The sequence below is a fragment of the Solea solea genome, chromosome 21 (genome assembly GCF_958295425.1).
Source record: "Solea solea chromosome 21, fSolSol10.1, whole genome shotgun sequence".
NCBI classification, from domain to species: Eukaryota; Metazoa; Chordata; class Actinopteri; order Pleuronectiformes; family Soleidae; genus Solea; species Solea solea.
In genome coordinates this window covers 14,636,679-14,660,253 of record NC_081154.1, presented here as the reverse complement: position 1 = coordinate 14,660,253, position 23,575 = coordinate 14,636,679, and the positions used below count along the sequence as shown (strand labels likewise).

At 39.2% G+C, this 23,575-nt stretch overlaps 1 protein-coding gene across 2 annotated transcripts in view; it reads right to left on the bottom strand.

Moving 5' to 3' along the window:
• LOC131448976 (zinc finger protein 385C-like) overlaps nt 1–23,575 on the bottom strand; it is a 69,123-nt gene that overhangs the window by 30,003 nt on the left and 15,545 nt on the right. Inside the window, exon 2 of one of the 2 annotated variants that reach the window (XM_058621824.1) lies at nt 10,967–11,245. In XM_058621824.1, the coding sequence (XP_058477807.1) occupies nt 10,967–11,245 (279 nt within the window). Of the gene's footprint in view, nt 1–292; nt 758–10,966; nt 11,246–23,575 lie in introns of those variants that run through there. The other variant, XM_058621825.1, reaches the window with a different exon arrangement.

Below are 23,575 nucleotides of genomic sequence, written 5' to 3'. Positions count from 1 at the left end.
CACATCTGGGACTCAATGGGACGGGACGGCGTTGCACTGATACCAACTCCACACTTGGCTTCATCAAAAGGGGTCAATTAGAAAAACAAACAGGGCCGTGGACACGTTTTTGGATGCAGAGGAAGTGAAAGAGGGGCCAGATGGTTGTCTGCCCTTGAGCAATGATAAGAAGTCACACAGCATCACATCAGCGCACATGCATTTAGTAGACGCAGCCACACACACACACACACACACACACAAACGTTACATCTGAATAAAACATAATAAAACAGCAGCTACAGAGTCTCACCGAAGAGCATCTCCACGTGTTTGTGATTCCTCTGCTTGCAGCTGTCTTGCGTGTCGGACTCAGTCGCCTCCTGCCAGTTTATCTCCCATCAGAGAAGTTTGACAAAAACCAACAAAGTGACGCCTCGCACATCATCTCCACGTCTCTCTTTCCACTGCTTTGACTCTGTGAGCGAGGTGAAGCGGGCCGCCCTCTGTCAGTCAGTGACACATGCTGGCCACGATCCAAACTGCTGCAGCTGAAGAATGACACATATGTGCTTCGATTAAAAGCCTTATGCTCCGCTGATCACGCCGCCGCTCCCCCCTCCACGAACGAGACGCACAAGAGAAAAGAAGAGAGGGGGGGAAAGAGGCTGAGAGAGTCTGAAGAGCAAGTATGTGTGTATACGCGCATGTAGGAGAGTGTGTGAGAGAATGAGGGAGAAGAGTGAGACTGAGAGCGACAGAGAGGGAGAGAGAGGGAGAGAGAGAGAGAGAGCAGGCAAAGTGCTGGCTATTAACAACATGAACATCCCACATCTCCCACTTCTCCTCCTTCTTCCCAGCACTGTTTCCAATTCAGGGTTCACACCTGCCTGCTCCCTTAAGGACACTCAGATGTAATTTCCTTCCTGTCATGACAACAATAGGCACCATTTATCAGTCCGTTTCCATTCTGCTTACATTTCTGCTTAAAATGCAGCTGCGCCGCCGCCAGCTGTGTTTTCCTCAACATCGCGGCGTTTAAGGGCAAAATAAAAAGAAGAAAAAAAGAATTAAAATCGTCAAGAACGTTTAAAAGCTTTGAATCCAGCGTCAAAATGACACGCGGCAACACCTTGTATGTTGGGCTTGGATGTTGTTGTGATTCAAAGTGCTGTTCAGTGTTTGTGATAATTGCCGGCGAGGTTATTTTGGTGGTGAACAATTATTTCTGCATGCGCGTTCAAATTCAGTCAGCTTTACACAGTGTTCTTTTTTACACTCTACAAAACTGGCTGATAGACAATAAACTGCTCCTTAAAGAAACTAAAAAAAATATCAGATTATGATTTTTTGGTGCTCTCTTTAGATTTGTCTTTCAAATGCCATATTTATTGTGTCATAAAGAAGATGACCTTAACTGCTTTTCATTGTCAGAATCAACACTGGGTTAGGGTAAAGAACCACTGCATTTAAGGGGAAAAAAACACATGACTGTCTTCACAATTCACCTTAATTAACCACTTTCCTTTTTGAAGAAGTCAACCTGAGCAGTAGAATTCACTTAAAGGGCTATTTCACCCATTTTTTTCCCACTTAGTCAAACGATGAATAAACTTAAAATCATTCTGATGCTGCTGTGTTTGTTTAAATCACATTCTATTACTTTTACTCATAAAACTTGACTGAAACTCAGTGAAGAGCTTTTATTTTCTTTGAATTTTGACGTCGACCTTTTGTCAATTTAATTTAAAATGTTCCTCTGCTGTTGTGTGAATGAGACATGATTGTCTGATGATCGAAGAACACATTTATCTCTGGAAATTGGTAAAAACAAAAAACCTGTATATTTTGTGGCTAAAGTGGCCCTTTAACTAGCGCAAGTTGTCTCCATTTGTCTTGGCATGAAACAACATCACTTCCTTTGCAGGATGTTGTGCAGGAATGTCACCGGGCGACACAATATCTACATCTACTGTAAATATACTGAGCAAAGCAACAGAGGCATTTAGAGCCGATAGGATTATTCAGAATTGTGTGAACTTACTTGACAACGGATTTGAATACAAGTACATTTAAAAAACTTCACTCATAACAATGTCCTGCCTTCTTCATGAAGGATGCACCGCACGTGTCTATTACGACACCACAAAACTGATCATGTCTCTATTATTTTTCTGTGTGTATTATGTTTACGTCTCGCCACATTTGTCACATTGGTTTTGTGATGTGCTCTCAAAAATGAGACGGTTACATCTCAAGGGGGAAATTGCTTTCAGCACAAGACAATAAAGTCGTGGAAAATATGTATCTTAAATTATATATAATAATAGAAATGATGTTTGTTTACCAGAAAACTCCACAGTGCACCTTCAACGGTTGCCTTGCACGATGAAAACATGTTGCTGCACAGTGTGTTCTTGCACCCGTGGGATAAAAAGTGTCAACTCTGAATCATCACGTCCGTGGTTTGAGTTTGGGTCTGTTGTGTGTTACTGGAGGTCGTTCTCCCTCATTTCCAGCTCACTCACTGACTCATAAAGCTACATAAAGCCTTGTATGTGCTCTACGAAGCCTGACAGTGACCATGAAATACAATGCTGATATATTTTGAATTCATTATGTGTAATGCACCAGAGAATAATAGCAATACTGTTAAAATATAATGTATTTTAAGGTGGAGACAAGGACATTTGACTATTAACACATTTTACTTTACAGGATTTGTATTGCTTATTGTTATACGTGTACATTTCCATCACATCTGCATCAAAACTGACTGCTTTTTTTGGGCAAGTTAGATTTTAACTGGACGTGCAAACTGCGCCCAATCCTGAATCGCATTGTTTGAGATTTGTAAAGTGGACACAGAGGCACTTGTGTGCACCACTGAGAAGCGCAGGCCTGCATTGTTATTCACCGCACAGTCACTGTAATCACTTCAAATAACAACAAATATCTCAGTCTGTACTCTGAAAACCAGGTCTTGAATGTCGCACACACACACACACTCTCACACAGCGTTCTTACTGAGGACACTGATCCCCTATCCACTTACCCTTACCATCACAAACAAACCAAACCCTTAACCTAACCCATAAATGCCTTTTAAAGTTGTGAAAACAAGACAAAATGTCCTCACTCCCAATGGTTTGTACGTTTTGTTTGGTCCTCACAAAGCGACACATACAAGAGCGCGCGCACACACACACACACACAGAGTGAGTGTCGACCCTGTGTGCTCTTCCCTCTGACTCCTTGTCCACTCGAATAAGCGTGGCGTAGAAACACAACGCTGACCAGTCCTGACAGTTTTACACTTGATTTCAGGCTGCTGCATTCAAATGAAAGAGCAGGGAGACGGCCTCGAGCACAACGCTGAGAAACCAACCAAACATTGGCCGTACATACCTCAACACACGTAGACTCTGAGTGTGTACACGACATGCCGCGCTACTTATGTAAATCACGATGTGAGGGAAGATACTATTTATTTCAAAGCCGAGCCTACAGACCCAGAAGAAGAAATTGTCTTATTATTGAAATAATCACGTAACTTCCTAAATTTTATCTCGGTAAAAATCTCACAAGTGATCGTGCCAAGATAAATCGAGCAACATGTTTTCAGCAAATATATTCAGTGACTGCTCAGCCATGTGACCCTGTTTCACATGCAGGATAATGACACAACCTCAGTGCACTCACTGGAATACTAAAGGAGGAACTCTCTCTGTGTTTTATTCCAGTCTAAAATCCAGGTACAGCTCACAGGGAAAGTTTTGACCCGTTTAGATGACACAGCTGTTTGGGAACACAAAAGTGTCTGCATAAAAAAAAAAAAAAAAGGCTTTGAGTCCTTAAGGGTTTTGCCGTCATTATGAGTCAGCAGAGTGACAATGGCCGCCATCATCCTACTTTTATTCTGTCCCTGCGTCTCTGTTTCCAGACTACATTTTTTTCCAGGATGCCTTCAGACTCTTATGTCGATGTAAAAATGTCTAAAAAAAGTGTATAAAATTAGGCTGAGGGGGAAAAAACTAAAAACAAAACATAAAAATGCCCATGTAATGTGGCCATTTTTATCTTTCTCCTGTGTGTTGGCATTCAGGACAAAGAACAAGTCTACCCTCAAGCAAGGACATTCTATAATCAAGCTCAAATGAGAACTTTTAAGACGTTACACTAGTGAGGAGAATGTTTGTTCCAGGAGGAAATAAAATGCTTAATTTCCCCTTGGGACAATTACTATGGTGTCTCCCTTAGAAATATTAATTGGGGAAATTGTACTGAAACGGTACTGAAAAATCCAATTTATGCTTTGTGAACAAATTAATTTCTGTGCACCAATTTTTAGATATTTACGTGCTAAATGTTCGAGATTAGCGCACATTTTCAGGATTTTTCAGTTTTTTTCATTGATCTACAGTTCGGCATTGTTCGCTTTGGAACTCGATTGGAACCTTATCAGAGCAGGTACTAAAATAAGTATAAGCATAAGTATGCAAACAATCATGTTACAGTCTTTGATTTAATCTGTGGCTTTCACTGTTGCTTTGTAAACAGCTCACTCCCTGCACCAAAGTCCATAGAGAAAATCTACGATTTTACATCCAAGCACACAGGAGTTGTTGATTCACTGCTGCCTCCAGTAAATAAGTTTGGATGTTTTATTGTGTGATTTTGGTGTTCTAAATCCTCTGTTTGGATTCACCTCAGTGCCCCAAAGTGACTAAATGAGGAGGTGGCAGACCAGCAGCTCCTGTGTCCAAATGAGCTAGACACAATGATTTTCTCTATGGACTTTGGTGGAGGAGAGTGAGCATCTTCAGACTTTCAGAAAAGGCTGTGTTATGGTGAGATAAAGTGGCAAACACACTCTTGAGATGTTGCATTAGGTGAGTGTGTTTGTACAAACACGCTGTAAAAAAAGAGCGTGACCCAAGTGCTAACATTAGAGAGCCATGCTGGAGTGCATGTCTGAGAGAGGCTTGTATCATGAATTGAGGCAGAATGTCACCATATCTAATGCCAACGGAAAAATGCCACCTTCATAGATTAAACAGAAATGTCACACATCAAACCAATAATGAAAAAAGGCACAACCCCAGAACAGAAACTACAGGAATGGTAAGTGCTTTTCTCTATTCTTTTCTTTTTTTTTTCTTCTTCTTCTCCCAAAAGGTCCCCAGTCAGGAGCACCCACTTTTCATTTGAGCGTTCATTTCATGTAAGAAAAATAAACAGTTAGCTCAGCTGTGTGAAGGGGACGTGTATTAATAGTCTGGTTTACACTCACAGTCACCTTAATCAACTTGGCTCTTCCTCCTTTTCCTCCACTGTGACATTTTCAACCAGAATAAACTGTATTCTCTAATATTATAACTCCCCCTCTTGTTTGTTTTCAGGGTTTATCCAAATATGTGTTAGTGCTCTTGAAGCATCTGAAATTGCCCTTGAAAATCACGCGACCAGAGCGTTTACTGCCCATGTAAAATGTTGCCATTTGCAAAGCGGCCACACAACTCCTGACCCTGTAATCTCACAGAAGTGTTGAATTACAGATTGAATAAACGCTCCAGATTATGATAATACAATTCTAAAAAAATACTGCACACTGATCCTATACATGTTATATTTCATTATAAATGTCTTTACAAACAAGTTAAACCCGACATTAAATAAACATAAAATATTAATCTTTTTGTTTTCTTAGCTAACATTTGCAGCTGCCAAACATAATCATAAATACATGGTTATGTAGGTTTACTAAAATATTTATAATTATGTCGTTATATGTAAATGAATGCATATCTTTATTTCGGTTACATTCATATAAAAAGTAAACATTCAACACAAATATGCCAATGACTGAAAAAGGAATAGCCTGTAAAAAACCATTGCACTTACAATCATAGTCCTAGGCTTTCAATTCACATTGTAAGCTGTAATTATTTTACAATTCAAACTCAAATTCAAATTTTTTGAACCCCAAAATAGAGTTTTACACAATTTAACTCCATCATTATTGTCATCGGAGTTCGTTACATAACTTTACGCCCAAAACTGACACACATCATGAGAAGGGAATTAAAATAATTATAATTTACCAGGATTATTTAACGAATGTCTGAATGCAAACAGGAAGAGTTTTATTCAATGCAAAAAATGATCTCTAGTGTTTTAGAATACACACAATGTCTAGAAAAATTAATGTAAAAGATCCCATGGGTTCCAGATATCCTTTGTGTGTCCTTTTAGACTGTAGCATTTATATTTCAAAATTAAAGCGATTAGTTTATTCATTAACTGAATATAACGGCCACTGTCTGGATAAAGAAGGGCTTTCTCTGAACGTACAGTAGTAAAACCACAGGGTCACATTCAGCTGGCTTTAAAATACTGGACTCTGAGCTTTCAGAAAACATAGACTGAACACTTACTCAACAGGAAAGTTGAGGAATAATCACTGATGAGAGAAATAAATGCATTGAGAGCCCTGAATATGTCATTTTAAAGGAAATCTGCATCTTCAAAATACACTTTACAGTTTATTTTCCTATCGGTCAATTTGCTTGGGTTTTTTTTTTCTCTCCCTCTCTCTCTCGCTCTAAATAAACCAATTTATAGCTAAATTTAGTGGAGGCACTTGTTTGCAGTTCTGCTCCGTTTGGCTGTGATATTTAGCGACAGTTTCACAAACAACCCAAACAAAAGGGGTCAAATCCTGCAGGGTTCATTTAACTGGCTTACAAAGGCGGGTGTTAAATCACTGTGTGAGGAAATGAGAGGCTCTTCACCGTGAAGGACTGACACAAGTGACCAGTGAGCCAGTCCCGTCTTAACTAACACTTAACGGATGAGATGGTTTGACAGCGCGGACTGCAGGTGGTGGGCACTGACGTCAATGATGTATACATCAAATCTTGGGGAGTGGTTATTAAAATCAACATGCAATAAAGAGGAAATACACAAATGAATGGTTGTAGTGATGTATAATATTTACATTTATAGACATTCATTTGTTTAACCCTTAGTGCTCACGGGGCACAGATCTGTACCAGATGTGCACCTGTGGGAATAATACACACTCCTTATATGGACATCCTGTAGGTGTGTTTATAGGTCACATATTCAGGCTTTAAAAAATGCTTTTTTTTTCATCTTCTTGTGTGTTGTTGAGTCAAAGTTATGATTCATTTTATAGTAGTGATATAAAGTTGCAATAATTGTGCAGAAATCACACAATTTAGACCGTTTCTCTTTTCTTTCTGTTCATAAAAACGAGCCAAGTGAACTTTGAACTGTGACGTATTTCACAAATTTCACAAATTCAATCCAATTTTGAACATTTTGAGTACTTTTTGCTCAGTTGTGTTTATAGAGTTATAGCCTCTGTATATACTGTAGGTTTTAACATAATAACTCATCTGACAGAAGATAATGTTACTTGTCTTCACTGGAACTGGAACAAAATGGAGGTTACCTTAAAAAAACCCCGACATACTGTTATTTCTGTTATGACTCAACAAAAACCCTCATTCATATACATACACTCACACACACTAAACACTCTATTGTTTCTTTCCATTCTACAAAACTAGTACTCCTCCACTCCTCCACTTTAGACTCACCAGCTGCGTCTTTTCATCTGTTAAAATAGAGGTAACGCCTGCACTTGTGTTCAACCAGTTCACCGCTGACCCACATAAGTACATTCAAAAATATAATTTTACACTTTTAAACATGAGTGATGATCTGCAAAGGCCATTATCTGACACACTGAAAAAGTCAATAACATTCTGATGATAACAAAATGAGGCTGAAATCAGGAACAGTGGGCACAGTGTTGACTGAATTTGTGTGTTGGTAAAGCTGAAATATGTGTGGTTTGCTTACAGAGAGTGACAGGCTCATAAATCAGCATTAAAAAGTGCCATCTAATTGGCCCGGTCGTCAATTAGTGGCACTTTTCTCTCCGTTGTGACTGATCAAGCTGGTCAGTGTGGCAGAGTAGTGACAGGTGGTGGAGAGCGAGGGTGATTAATGGACCCGTGTCCAAACAGGTGTGCAGAAAACGCCTGGAAACCGCGAGGGACTTGTGTGGAATAAACGTACTCTATAAGAATTTCCCCCTCCGCGTTGTTTGCGTATGTGGACAAGAGATCGCGACACAGAGAAAACGTGTCACCATGAAGAAACACCGGTGTTGGGTCTAGTTTTTGTCCGGTCAATGGGGTTTTGTTCGGTTTTGTGTGTAGAGTTTGTGACCTCTGACGTTCCCGAGTTGTGACGTGTTTGGTTGACAATTTCAGAAACGATGACTTTGTCATTGGAGGGTTGGTGTAGTGGTTAGCACTCTTGCATTTGCAGCAAGAAGACCTGGGTTTGCGTCCTGGTTGGAACAAGGGCCTTTCTGCATGGAGTTTGTATGTTCTCCCCATGTGTGCATGGGTTTTCTCCGGGATTAGGCAAATTGGTTGTTGAATGGTTGCTTGCCTCTACATGTGGTCCTGTGATGGAGCACCCCCACGACTCTCATATGGAGGATGAAGCGGTAGAAGATGGATGGATGGAATTTGTCATTGGATGGTACCTTAAAGTGATAGTTAAGGTTTTTTTTAAGTGTGGTTGAAGTAGGTATTGTCCCACAGTTAGCAACGTGAGCACTCCTTGTGCCAAGAACCTTCCTGACACAGACATGGCTGACAGTGGGAGAAAAAACTGATTTTACTAGTAGCTTCCGGTGTGTGAGGACGCTGGTGTGTATGTCGCCGCTTTTCTATTTTTTCTATTTGTGTCTATGCCGTTTGGGTTTTCAACTGTACAGCGACCTTAGGTTTTGTGAAAGGGACTTTATAAATATATATTATTATTAGGGCCCAAGCACTCACACTCATAATAATTATTTTTATTATTATAATTACTCAACTTTACTTTAAAAAAACTTCAAAAAATTGTCACCTATTGAATGTATACCTGCTTAGTACTACAAAATCCTTCACCTCTATACATCACCAATAGACAGGAAATGAAGGCTATAAACTATAAACACCAAAATCCATTGAGAAATTCACTCATTTTATCATCACGGCTCACAGGAGTTGTTTATCCACTGCTGTACGTTTTTGTGACATAAGTCCTTCATTTGGATTTACCATAAAAAACATAAACCTACCAAACGAGGCAGCAGCAGCAGCAGCAGCTCCCATGTCCCTGTGACTTATAAATGCTGAGACAGCATCACAGTGAGATAAAGTGCTAAACTAATAATATACTCTTTAGATAACTTAGTTACATAGTTAATCAGGAGCAGATTTAGAAGTAGGTAAGCCTTTTTGTCAAGGGGATAAAATCTGTTTTCCTTGTGTCCCCGCTGGCTCCCATGTGTTCCGTGAGAGTGACGCTGCGTCCACACGACTCTAATTTGTTTAACAATGCATTTATTCTGCTCCGGTTAGTCCTGATGTCAACACTACCCTGGTGTTTCTTTGCGCCCTAAATGCTATCGCAGTTATCCACTTTTATCTGCATGTTGATTCAATTCTTATCAATAATTGCCAAGAAGAAAACAGGAGCTTCTCTTGCAGCTAATAGTGTCTTGCAGCCTTTTTTCTTTCACATTTGACGAGGGGGAAAAATAAGTACTACTAAAACATCAATACTTTGGATCATTAAATAAAAAAGTACCACTGACAAGCAGCAGCCCATCTATCAGTGTCAATGTGTTGAACTGTACATGCTGTTTTTGTTCAGGGTCAGTCATTAAACTGTGCAGCGAGCAAATATCAATTGTTGTCAGAATTGAGGAGAAATGTAAAATCAATGCATATTTTAATGTGTCATAACACAAGTGAGATGAGTAACATCAACGGCTGCAAATGGGCTCTTTACACAGCTGCCAAGTGCAAGTGTTAGTGATCACATAAACAATGCTGCAGTTCATGTAATTCAGGACACTGAGGCCTGGTTATTATCAGATATGTAAGCAAACCTCATCAGAATCTGATCTTCCTGACCAACTGTGCACATCATATATTGTAAGAGATCAGATCTGATCTGTGTGTGTCCATATTGACAATGTCTCGTGTGCTGTTCCACGTGGATTTCTATAGATACAGGCCACGCCCCAGAAAAACCTGTAGTTTAAACAAAATGGACGACAGAAATCTGTGCCTGTTTCTGTTCCAAATGGTCATGTAGAGCCGCGGCTATTGTCTTCCACTGCATCGAACCGTTTAACGCGCCTCCAATTAACGTTATTGCCGTTCGAGTCGGATCTCGTGTTTTCTTTTTTAGCTGTCCAGACTGCCAGAAAAATCAAGTTAGATACAATCTGGATATGCTTAAAAATCCACTTTTGGGCTTGAGGCCTGAGACAAGTGGACCCACATGCTCCGTGGAACTGAGAAAAGCTAAAACGGAACACAGCCATCATTAAAGTGATGAATCACATCTGATTTTCTGTCTGTGGTTTGTCCAAATGGCTTCACACCACCAGTCCAGTGATTTGCACTCTTTCCATTCACTGTCTACGTAAACAGCCGTTCAGTGCATTGTGACATATGGGGGTGTCTCTTTGGCCGCTGCTCATTTGCATGAATTGAAACCCGGGCGACTTTATGCAAATCAGACTTCAGTCTAAACTACTGGTTTTTCAAAATAAAACAAAAGCAGCAACAGACTGATTCCATCGAAAACATAGTTCAGTGAACCAAACGGCAAGTTTCCAGAAAGGGGCTGCCATTATGGTCTGGCTTATAAACTGGCAGCAAGCAGCTGTGCACGAGTGAAAGCCCTCCTCCTGTGCAGGTGCAGCCAGTGTTTTGGTTGTAGGAGGCACCTGTCAATCATCTATCGGACACCACACAGAGGCTTTCCACAGTTGGGAAGCACAGCAAACCCTTCTACCTCAAACCTTCACTGGTGGACACGTACACTTACTGTGAGGCACCACTGTGTGGCCTCTCATTGAAAACCAGTGTGTCCCTACCTGCACTGACGGCCTTTGCAAGTCGCCGCAGCCTCCTCTGGTGTGTCTTCCCTCTGTAGTGAATCTGGGCCTGAGCACTGGAGTTGAGCTGTATGTTGCAAATCTGGCACATGGTGGCGCTGGCGGTGCTGTGACGTCGCTCCCGCTTGGCTCTGTGCCCGGTCCCCACTTTCCTTCCATCCTCCCCATTCTCTTCCTCCTCCTCCTCCTCCTTCACCTCCTGAGTCTTGTGGGGAGGGCTGCTGTCCAGCAGGTCAGGGCTTTTGGGGCGTTTCATATCTGCAGGCAGAAAAGTGGGTTGCGGAGAGCATTAGAGCTGAAACAATTAATGGATTCATCGTTTATTAATCGATTACTAAATGATCAACAACTATTTCTATAATCGATTAATCAGTTCAAAGCTTTTTTCATTATTAAAACAAGATTCCTGATTGTTTAAGCTTCTTAAATGTGAGTATTTTCTTCATTTCTTTGCTCTGGATAACAAAGAACAAGACATTTGAGAAAATCATCATTTCCAGGTTTGACAAACACCGATCAATATTTTTTTTTTTTCTGATATTTTATGGACCAAATGATTAATCGATTAATCGAGAAAATAATCGACCGATTAATCGATTATGAAAATAATCGTGAGTTGCAGCTCTAGAGAGCATAAATTAGAGGATTTATAATTGATTAAATAAAAGGTTATGTTGAGAAATCAATGTTAATCGAGGCAATGATAAGTAATCATTTAAGCCAGTGTATTGTATGTATGTTCCTGATGCCGCCACAGGGGGGCAATAGAGCAGCATCCATTCAAAGACGAGTAGAACTGCCCTTTTTTTTTTTTCCAACTCACTGCAATTTTACTGTATCTGCACTACAATTGAAAAGCCACCGATTTCCCACAGAACCGAACACAGAGAATTCAAAAGCCACACAAAAGGACGTTTGTCACTCGTGTATAATTTGTCCACGGTGTTAACTGTCGGCACATTCACACTTCAGTGTGTCCAAATGCATGTATTTAAAAAAAGAAATCGGTGACATCCCCATTAAAAGGCCTGAATGAGACATCCATTAGCTGAAAAGAATGACCTGTCTCGCTGCGGCAAACACAGCATCACAGCAGTGTGCGGATAAGTATCTGCTTCCAGTGTCTTTCTATTTATCAGATAATAAAAGCTGATTCCCGGGGTACACACACGGCGACGTTTTTCTTTGTGAGCACGTGTCGCCTTAATACCTGTAATGGCTGAGCAGTTATGGCAGATTGACAGCATGAATCAGGCCTCACTGTGAATGTGGAAATGTCACCCAAAGTCTGACTGGATTCTTTTGCTTTTGGTGCTGTTCATATGATAATGGCATCAATTAAGTCCTCATTGTGTTGTACATTTCATCCTCTGCCTCGCTGAATGTTCCCACCACCACAACTGCTGCGGTTGCCGCCGCCAACAGATACCATTATTTGTAAAAATCTTTGCTGTCATAAAAATTCAATTTGACTGGTGGAAAGATGAAAGTGTAATGGAAAATGGTGCTCGCTGGAATCAATCTGCCTCCAACCAGCAACACGGACTTCAAAGCTGCAGCCCATCAACGCAATTATTTGAGGGGGGGAGAAAAAAAAAATTCTGCCGTTGGGTGAGTAACTACTGGTGAAGATGGTGAGGGAATAAAAGAGGATTTCAATACAACAAGGTGTTAATCCTAACACTGACCACAACAAACACAAACACACACCTAGGACGGTTTCCAAAAGCTAGTGGTGCATAAATGCAGAGCCTGCAGAGAAGCAGTCAAACACATCATGAATGCTCCACAAACTCTGGCAGGGTTGTTACGCCCTAATTTCTTTTCACTATAGAATTTACATATAAATGGCACGCAGGCAAATGTGAAGAGCATGTTCAGTTGATGCGAAGGCAAAAAAAAAAAAAAAAAAAAAAATCCTTTGCTATAGCAAATAGATTTGCTGATCGAATTATGTTTGGGTTTTTTGTGACATAAAGGGCGAATGTTAATGTGTATGACAGGTCACAAGGTGGTAATGCTGTGTTTTTTATGTTCAAATGAATAACAGTATATTCCATATTCTTTATACATCTCTTGATGCACAATGATATGTATGGTTCAAAAAAGCATTTTTGGAAAAAAAAAATGTTTTTTTTCCTATGATCATTAACAGTTAAGTTCAATTGAAACCAGGTCAAAAACACACAAATATTCACTCTTAATTTCAACAGTATATTAAGTTTGATTTGTATTGTTTTCATTTCACAATTTCACAACATTTCAATATGTTCAATACCACTTTTATTTACTAAAAACCCCTTTACAACTAGCTATCACATCTACTCATAACATAAATATTTGACCATGATGATGCCTATAAATAAGAATTTGATTATTTTGACAGAAACAGTAAAAATTGTGAAATATTGTTGTTTTAATGCCATTTCAAACAGAGAAAAACACATTTGAACAATTAATAGAAAACATATCTCAGCATTACTTGAGCCAGTACTGCTGCTAATATCGATGCGTCACCATTGGACGTAGCTGCAAGCTTCATTTTTCATGATTGTTTTCCTGTCAGAACAAGCTCCAGGTGTGAGGCAGAAAAATGATTCTGCTGTCAGACTTTCTGAGGTGACACTCAGTGCCACGGTTCTGTCAGGCAGCTGCTGGATAAGCGCTCAGACTTTTTACCCTCAGCTCCAAACTCTTTGGTCACTAAATGATCTGCCATCACAACAGCACTGATGTTGAGGCAGCAGACAGGGTCAGTCAGAGCGACGTGAGGTGTGGGCCTTCTTATTCACTCTGTGGTGGTTTGCAGTGAAAGGTTCTCTCTGTTCACGGATGAAATAGATGGATGAAACAATAGGAAGTCAGATTACTCATATTTTGTGCCTTTGAAGCAGCATCAGTCATATGACTGATGAGTGATACGAGTATTAATGCCAAACTGAAGAGAAAAAAAACATAAAATTCAATAATAAAGTCATAATATTATGAGAATATGTTACGACTTTATTCTCGTAATATCACAACTTTATTTTCATAATATCACAACTTTATTCCAATAATATTACGACTTTATTCTTGTAGGATTACGACTTTATTGTCCAATAATATTACAACTTTATTCTCTATAGATTATGACTTTAATGTCCAGAATATTACGACTTTATTCTCATAATATCGTGACTTTGTCCAGAATATCGCAACTTTATTCTCATAATATCGCGACTTTATTTTCATAATATCGTGACTTTATTGTCCAGAATATCGCGACTTTATTCTCATATCACAACTTTATTCTCATAATATCATGACTTTATTCTCATATGGCAACTTTATTCTCATAACATCGCAACTTTACTCTCATAATATCACGACATTATTCTCATAATATCACGACTTTATTCACATAACATCACAACTTTATTCTCATAATATCATGACTTTATTCTCATAACATTAGGACTTTATTCCAATAAGACTTTATTCTCGAGAGATTACGACTTATTCTCACAACATTACAACTTTATTCTTCAAAATTCCCAAGTTTGGCCCTAATACTCAGTCGTAGTCATATAGCCAGAGGCATTATGGGTTCTTTTATGGCGTAAGTTCGTCCATCCATCCCATAATGGAGGAAATATCTCCCTGGATGGCAAATAAACTTTGCTTTTATGCAACACTTGTTATTTCTGAAATTATAACAGTTCAGTGTGAAACATGAATGTACTGCCCTCTCCTTCTCTTGGGGAGAAATGGTTTGATAATAAACAGCCCTCTGAATGCTATTTATCTGTGAGTGGAGGAAGTCCGAGTCAAGCACTGCTCAGACTGCTCATGGAGGCTCATACTGTCCACACGTCTCTAAACCCTCTGTCCCAAACAGCAGCTCTTGCTCTTCTCACTCATCCTCTCGCGGTCGGCCGAGTCAGCAGCTGACGGCGGCACATTACAGGACGACTTCAAACAGTAGCAGCTGCACGTGTCCAACGGTGATTGTGCACCAAAGCCAGGACAACTCTGCCCATTTGGCACCTGAGTGGGCAGCTGGGAGCAGCTCACTTAGGTGCCACTCGCTAAATGGCTTAAGTGACTGGTGCCGCATGAGAAGACTGTGGCACCTGCAGTCTGCAGCTGAACGCCCGTTTAGTCACGAGTCTGAATGAAAACTCTTAACGCGCAGATTAGAGCAGCTGCTTTTTCAACTGATTTTAATCTTCATACTGGGATGCATGTATAAATCAAATAAATAAATAAAAATCATGCACTGGAAACTTTGGCAGTGAATGATGAGGACAGGTGAATCGGTGCTAATTAAGGAGAAAGTTAAAGCCTTTGTGACCTTTGACCCATTCTGATACATTATGTGTTTACATATTTTATTTTGTCACTTTTTTTTTTCCACTTTTTTTTTTAATTAAAAACAACTCAACAACTGTGAGATTTGTGTCCCATTTGTGTCACAAGAAAGAACTTTTCTTTTTTACTTTAACTTGAGTACATTTAGTAGTAGTAGTAGACTAGTACTTTTACTTGTACTTCAAGTACAACATTTCAAGACAATTAAGGCATAATGGCTCTTGGTTCTCTGAAGATAAGTGCATAAATAAGCAGGAAGAAGAGCCAAGAAGAGCCAAGAAGAGCCTTATAAACCAAAGTCAACCAGTGTGTGTAGTGTCTTACATACAAGGAAGGCATGGAAGCTATAGCATGCAGTCACTAGGGGGCAACTGGTTCCAAAAAGAACTCCGTTTGAATGGCAGTGGATGGGAATATGAGCTTCCCTTTTGATTTATAATGCCACTTAACATTTTACCTGATGTTTTAATCGCGTATTCTTCTTCAACAGAACATGATGTCATTGTTTCAGTGTTCAGTACGACACATGTGAGTGGACACCAGTGTGATTGACAGCTGGTCTCGTCCAATAGGAGCCAGTAGGTGATCACAAATCTAGGCTTCAAAAAATATCAAAATCTCCACTGACAAACTTCAATAATTGACCTGGTTTAACAATAAGAGGCATTTCTTTTTCATGTCGTATACCAACTGTATTACATCTACAAAAGGACATTACAACTAAACACAGTTAACACAGAATAATGCATCACATCCCGTCCATGACACTTGACTTAAAGAGGATAAAACACTAACGCACGGATACTTACACAGCATACATATCACTTATTCTATGAATAATGCAGAGAGTCAGAGAGGAAAACTTGCCTGGTATGTCCATGCAGGATACATGATCTCAGGCTAATGGCAGGATCTTTATTTTTTTTGTTGTTCAACTATTTCACGAAACGGAAAGCTCTGAGGAGCTCAAGCATTAGAAACTCGATAGGTTTCCTTCATCTGTAACCGCAGTGTATGTTGTGCCGTCCTGTTGGCAACGACGGCGACTGGATCTTGTCACAGCAGCTCAACATAGCACTCATCAGTCTGCGTGTGTCTCTGTGTGTGTGTGTGTGTCCAGGAAAAGGAGAGACTACAACATGACCTGATGCCTCTTATGTGGTTATGATCATAAACAAATTAACAGCATACTACATGTTAGAATATGCCTCTTTGACCAGACACCCTTACATCCCATTGCACAAAAAGCACTACGTAGTAATGTGTTCAAATCAGTGATTTGTGTTTCTGTTGTTTACAGAATGTGTAGTATTATTATTATTATTTTTTTTTTATATACACGTGTTAAAACGTGGCGACTCAAGCCCCGCCCTCTTTCCTATCCACGTGTGAAAAACAAAACGCTTTGGTCACGTACTGTACGACCCATGCAGAACAATAAATCTCACGTTCAGCCAGACCTGGCGCGACCATCACCGACAGAGTTGTCACAGAGGCCTATGTGACAGTCACCGCACACTTCATAGACGAGGAGTGGGAGGTGAGAGATTTTATTCTCGAAACGACCGCAGCTCACACGAGCCACACTGCCGAAAACGTTGCCAGATGCATCTGCGAACACCAAGCCTTTTTTCCATTACTATGGCTAAGGCTATAAGAATGTGCAATATAGAGTGTCTTATATCCTTAGTTTTCAGCACAACCAATGCAATTTTAAAAACATATACACACCTGAGCAAAAAGTGCTCAAAATGTTTTAAATCGGATTGAATTTGTGAAATTTGGAAACACGTAACTGTTCAAAGTTCACTTTTTATGAACAAAAATAAAACGTCTGCACAATTATTGCTACTTTATATCACTACTAAAAATGCGATATAAAATGCATCATAACTTTGACTCAACAACACATAAGGAGATGGAAAAAAAAAAAAAGAAAACGAATTTTTTAAAGCCTGAATATGTGACCTATAAACACACACCCCCAGCGTGTGTGTATGTGTGTGTATATATATGTGTATGTATATATATATATATATATGTTTTAAAACTGCTGTTTGTTCACTTAGAATGAGCCCTTGAGAGGATACTGGGCTACTGTACAAATATGACAGTACATATAATGGACAAATTAGACCAGGATATATACGGTATACTGCCACAGTTCTACAAATTGGTCCTTTAAATCATCTTCTAATGATTATGAAAACAAAGGCTTACAAGTGAACCACTACTGAAAGTCACCTATTGTCTGTATATTGATATGGGATGTGTTTACTCTCTGGCAGGAGAAAAACAAGAGTTAATTCTTCACAAAATGTAAATAAAAGCAAATCTGTCAACACACTTGACAGCATGACTGATCCGCTGTTTCACGTCGATATCTGAAAATATGATAAAAATAGGTCCACCCATGTAAAAGGCAAGGGAAATTGTCTTTCTACACTGAAGCAGTTCGGAATGATTTATAGTTCAAATATTGTGATCGGGAGTTGACAGAGACAAAGGAGAGAGAATATTGGACTTTCACTCACACGATGACCAGACTATGACTCCCAGTGAATGCTAATGTTGCTCGATGACTGCCGAACATACAAGCAGGCCACCGCCTGCTTACCATATGAACTTCTAAAGCGCTTTAATATTCTTAAAACATGTCAGTGTTTGTTTAAAACACTTGACCTCCCAGCTTCTGTCGTCACCTTCCTTCTCCACCTGAGAACCAGCAATGACATTCACCACATTTCTCATCACAGTGTCACAACTCTGCCAAGTGGAAAGTGTCCAAAACCACACCTTGTAAAATAAATATCTCTACTCAAGCTCCTTGTCACAAGCTAAACCATAAAGACAGCGGATGAATAAAAAAAAAAAACACACATTATTATATCATTCACCTGCCTTCACGTGTCATCCCTTTGTTTATGATGCCACTTATACTTTCCACACCGACTGCATGCTCGACATATTTCCTTTATAGCCTGAGACAGCTGCGTGGAAATGACCTGTCAACTTTATAAAATATTATATCAAAGCACTAACCTGCTGCAGTGTAGTGTTCTCCACGTGGACACCTACACAGTGACTCTAGTGTGGAAGAAAGGCTGTGGCTTAACATTATTTAATATACATTACTATTTGCAATAAAGTATATAAATGATTATATAACAGCAACAATGGGGCATTCTATTATAATGATAAATGATTAGTCATTTGACTGAAAAATTAAACGTGTGCAATGCTGAAAATGTATGAATAAGTGAAATGTTGACACCGAAGCATCAAAATGTGCGTCTGAACTTTTTTTGTGTGCTTATTTTAACCATAAAAGGGCCACAAAATGTCCGGTGAGTAAGTGTTTATGCTCATTTTTCCAGAATAACTTATCTGGCAACAATATCTGGCAGTTATTTACAATTTACTGCATGTTAACATACTGTTTTAATAATTTCAAATGTTTTATTCAAAAAAAAACACCAGATTTTGCGTATTCAATTTGACATTTGAAAAGCATAAAACATTACTATAATACTACAATATATATAATAATATTTGTTTGAGGCCACAAAAATGTAAACTATGTACAGGCGTTTACCATTTACCAGTTTGAAGCTATTTTCGTGATTAAAACAAGATCTCAGATTTTTTTCAGCTTGAATATTTTCTGGTTTCTTTGATCCACGTAAAACAAAGAAATCATTAAAAACTGAATCATTTTGGTTTGTGGACAAAACAAGACATTCAACGTCATCATTTCCAGGTTTGACAAACACATTTTCTGACATTTATGGACCAAGTGAGTTACTCCATCAATCGTGAAAATAATCGACAGATTAATTAATAACCGTTAGTTGCAGCTCCAGTAATTGGGGTAATGCAAAGTACGCTTGTGCGACACGCTTGGTGTTATAGGGTCAATGTTGCTTAGTCACATCAGTGCTGTTAGGAGAATAAATCTAAAGCCCAGTTTTTCAGTGTTGATAAAAAGAGAAAAAGAATTATCATTGAAGTGTAAAGGTTTAAATGCAGTAGCTAATTTGTATCATGTATTATATCAGCATTAATGCAGCTTCATCAAAACGTGGTGATGATTGAAGCAAACACAAACTGCATTAGCAGCAGTTATATCCACATGAAAGCTGTGAAACCTGTTTTAGCTGTTTTAGCTCCATTACCCCGAGGCTACTCAAATGAGGGATTGTCAGCTTTAAAAGCTTTGGTACTGTGAATTCCAAAAGAGTTATTTTGTAGAAAAATATATACTCTCAAACAGCTTTAGAAAGGTCAGGCGTTCTCCAGGGACAGGTGTGAAACCGCTGCAGACACAACACGTCATTTGCAGATGAAAGAGTATTTTGTTTTGACTAGGAAAACCATTAGTCCAAAAATTTACTTATCAATAACCTGTTAATTGATGAATTAAGTAATAATGTCCTCACATGCTGCGCACTATTAAGAATTCAAAAGAAGAAAACGACTCTTTAATAGGGCTGAACAGTTCATTAAATCAATCAATATCAAGGTTTCTGCATATCGCACAAGCAGTAAATATAATTATTGTTCCATATTCTATATAATTAAAATAAATAAATACAAACTAAATTGTAATCCCAAATTACTCAATCCTACTTTTCTTAGATTAACAAACACATTTTGAAACTTTCAACTTTGACTTTTATGCAAAAACTCTCGTTCCCTTTTTACATCGCCTCAATTACAAGATAACATTACATTGCATGTCAACATGTGGATCTTTGTCCTATATTTCCTCAAGGGGACACAGTACACCGTGGAACGTCACTAAATATAGCTGCTCTTAATTCCCTGAAAGCGTATAGGCTCGATGACACTATAAAGGCGACGTTCGCTGTAATGTTTGTTTGTTTTTTTTCTGTTCTTTAATTACACAATCTGACATCTGCCTGGTGTATTATTATCAGTCGTATTACTCGCATGCGACTACAGGGAAGCCTAAGAATACACATCGCAGAAGCCACGTCCTCTGATCAGACCAGGCTGTTAAAGATTATGACTGAGAAAACTCAACTCCTCTTCGGGTTATTAAATTCACCTGGGCTCCTGTGAACGTTCGGTTATGTGATCTGGGAAACTTCCTTGAAAAAGATCACGTCTAATCCAGATGTGTTAACAGGTCAACCCGGGTCTAACCGGGTCTACAGCGTTTACATGAAAGGCAGCTGTTAATGGGATGTTTTGGCGTATGCTCTTTCAAGCGTGGCTCTGCTCCAGCCGCTCAGGCCAAGACGAGTCACGTCGCTGCTGCCACACCTGTCATCGCTGTTCCATTACGCTGACAGCAAGTGACGCGTCCGTCATGGCATGGAAAATCTGGACAGTGGGGTGGACGTAGTGTGTTGTTGGTAGTAGGATGTTTTCCCTCAATCCACAGTTCTCAAACTGTGGTACATGTACCACCAGTTTCCTCTGGTGGTACTTGAGAGTGGGGCTGAGGAATGTATTTAAAAGGAAATAATAATAATCAATCGATTAATGTGTTGATTATTTTCACGATCAATCGAGTAATCATTCAGTCCATAAAATGTCAGAAAACATAAAAAAAATGTTGATCAGTGTTTGTCAAACCTGGAAAGGATGACGTTGTTAAATGTCTTGTTCTGTCCACAAACCGAAATGATTCACTTTTAATGATTTCTTTGTTATCTGGAGCAAAGAAATGAAGAATATTTTCACATTTAAGAAGCTGAAATCTTGTTTTTTTAATGATGAAAAAAGCTTCAAACTGATGAAACGATGGCTTTTCCAAAGGTGGTACTTTACGTAAAAGTTTGAGAACCACTGCTCTGAATAATAACTTTTTCCAAGTGCAAAAAAAAAAAAAAACTTGTGACACAAAACAACACCTGCAACTATACAGTTTTTTTACAGTCTTCAAGTCACTTACAACTGTGTCACTCGGCAACCTTGTGCATCCCATGTGAAGATACATTTGACCCTCTTCCATACAAATTGCAGCACATTGACGCTGCAATTTGTGTAGGAAGGGAAAAATCAATGGACAAAATGACACCTTACAGGATAGTCAATGGATGATGAAGACAAACACAAAACTAAGTATTCAGAGAGCTGCAGGTGACTGAACTCTGACAATAGCACTGTGAGGCGCAGCCTGATAACAATTGTATGTCGTGTGCTGTTACGAGTTGTTGAAGTAGATCAGAGAATAGATGGCAGCACGCAGGCATTCAAAGCCGGACGTTACAGTTTGAACATTAGCTTTACATTCCAAGTTCAAAATAATATAATAAGAGTGTTGAATAAAAAGTAATAAAAAAAAATCCTCTGGCTGCACAGAATAACAATGTATTCTTCTTCTCTTAAACAAATGACAATTAAAACTCATAAAGTGCATTTACTTAATTTGCTGACATCAATGATTATTAGAATAACTCGCGATTAAATGTTTGTATAATTTGTTTGCTGTGGCCATGAGAAGCAGGTGTGCTTTTTTGTCAAATTAATTCATTAAAAAAAATCAGTTTGAGCTCCTCTGAAGTGCAAATAAAAGGACCATCTCTTACTGTAATTAAGTGGATCACAGAGAAGCATGACTCACCTGTGTGGCTCAATCCCATGTGGCTGGAAAAGATACACAGGTGTATTCAAGATATTAATAATATTCAATGGCTGACACTCAAGTGTAAGTGTAACGCTATATCGGTTCTGTTGGCACACGTCATCTTGGCACAGCGTAAGTGGTCGTTTGTGTGTCAGATCTCCATGACAAGGTCATTTGCAAATGTTCCTCAGATATAATGCAGTGATTCACTCGGTTAGGTAAGTGAGTGGGAGCTGCTAACAGGGTGCATATTTTTAGTCTGTACATTTCCCTTGCACTCAGCTCACACTGGGAACATGGGGCAAAGCCACAGTCTGCAAACTCAGTCTGTGGCTGTACGCAAACATGAAGGCCGTTAAATAGACACGGCTATACTCGATCTACTGAACGATATGCTGTTGTCTTGTGGCATTAACGTATGGCACTTTTCTATTATACAGTTCTTGCAATACTCCGTGCACGGAATCATTAGAATCACTTTATTCAAAAGATTAGTTCACCGAATCGTTTAGTACTTCCTGCATGAACAGGTCGCGATTTGGCTCAAGGCTTTCAGCAGGGCTGTCACTAAATACATCAGGCTCCTCTGTTAAATATTGAGATTTTTGAGATTTCCTTGCTAAATGTTGGAGAATAACACATGTTTTCAGGATTTTTAAGTCTTTTTAAACTGATTTGTTGCATGTGTCAGACGTCGTAGTATCGGCTCAGCTCGCTTGGAACCTCGTCAGGGCAGGTCCAAAAAAAACACTAGGTACTATTCCTAATGGTCGAGTTGAGCAGTGCATGAACTGTATAATGGAAAAGCATTGATATATTGCACAAAAGTAAGATCTTAATATGCTGGAAAACAACAGAATTTGAATTTACACTATTCCTCTCAATCTTACTAAAGAAACTGTATCAAGATTTTTACTTAATACAGAAAAATAACATTAGGTACTGAATACATATGTTCAATATTGAATGTTATTAAAGAACACACAGTAGCCTCTGGGTCATTTAAAGTTCAATTGATTTAATACGGGACGCACTGGGAAATAATAGGGCTTCCCTGGTACTTTACCGAGTAGAGCTCACAAAAATAAAACTGAGTATCATCCATTAGTGGGTTTCCATCATAAAGAAAGAAAATGTTTGACTGAGATGCTGAAGCAGACTCAAAGCACACACACGCGGTCCTGACAAGGTGAGTGTTTATGCTAGAAAAGGTCCTCACAAGATAACAAACACTAATAAACACATACACACCCCCTGGGGTAGCTTGGCTGGGTTCCCAACTACTGTCTGTACTGGGCTGGCATCCATCTTGTAGACACCTCACTGCATTCACGAGATAAGCCTCTCTCTCTCTATCACACACACACACACACACACACACACACACACACACACACACACACAGACAAAAACACACACACACACACTAACCACTCTGTAGCAGGAGATTAGACACAATGTTAAACAAAGAGGCAGAGCAGGTTTCTGATACACTGGCTCTTTAATTAGACCACTGGTATCTGAGGACTAAGATACCACACACACACACACACACACACTCATAACCCTTACATTAACCTAACTGCAACTCACATTTTAGTCACACTGACAAACCCGCACACATAACATGAGCTAAA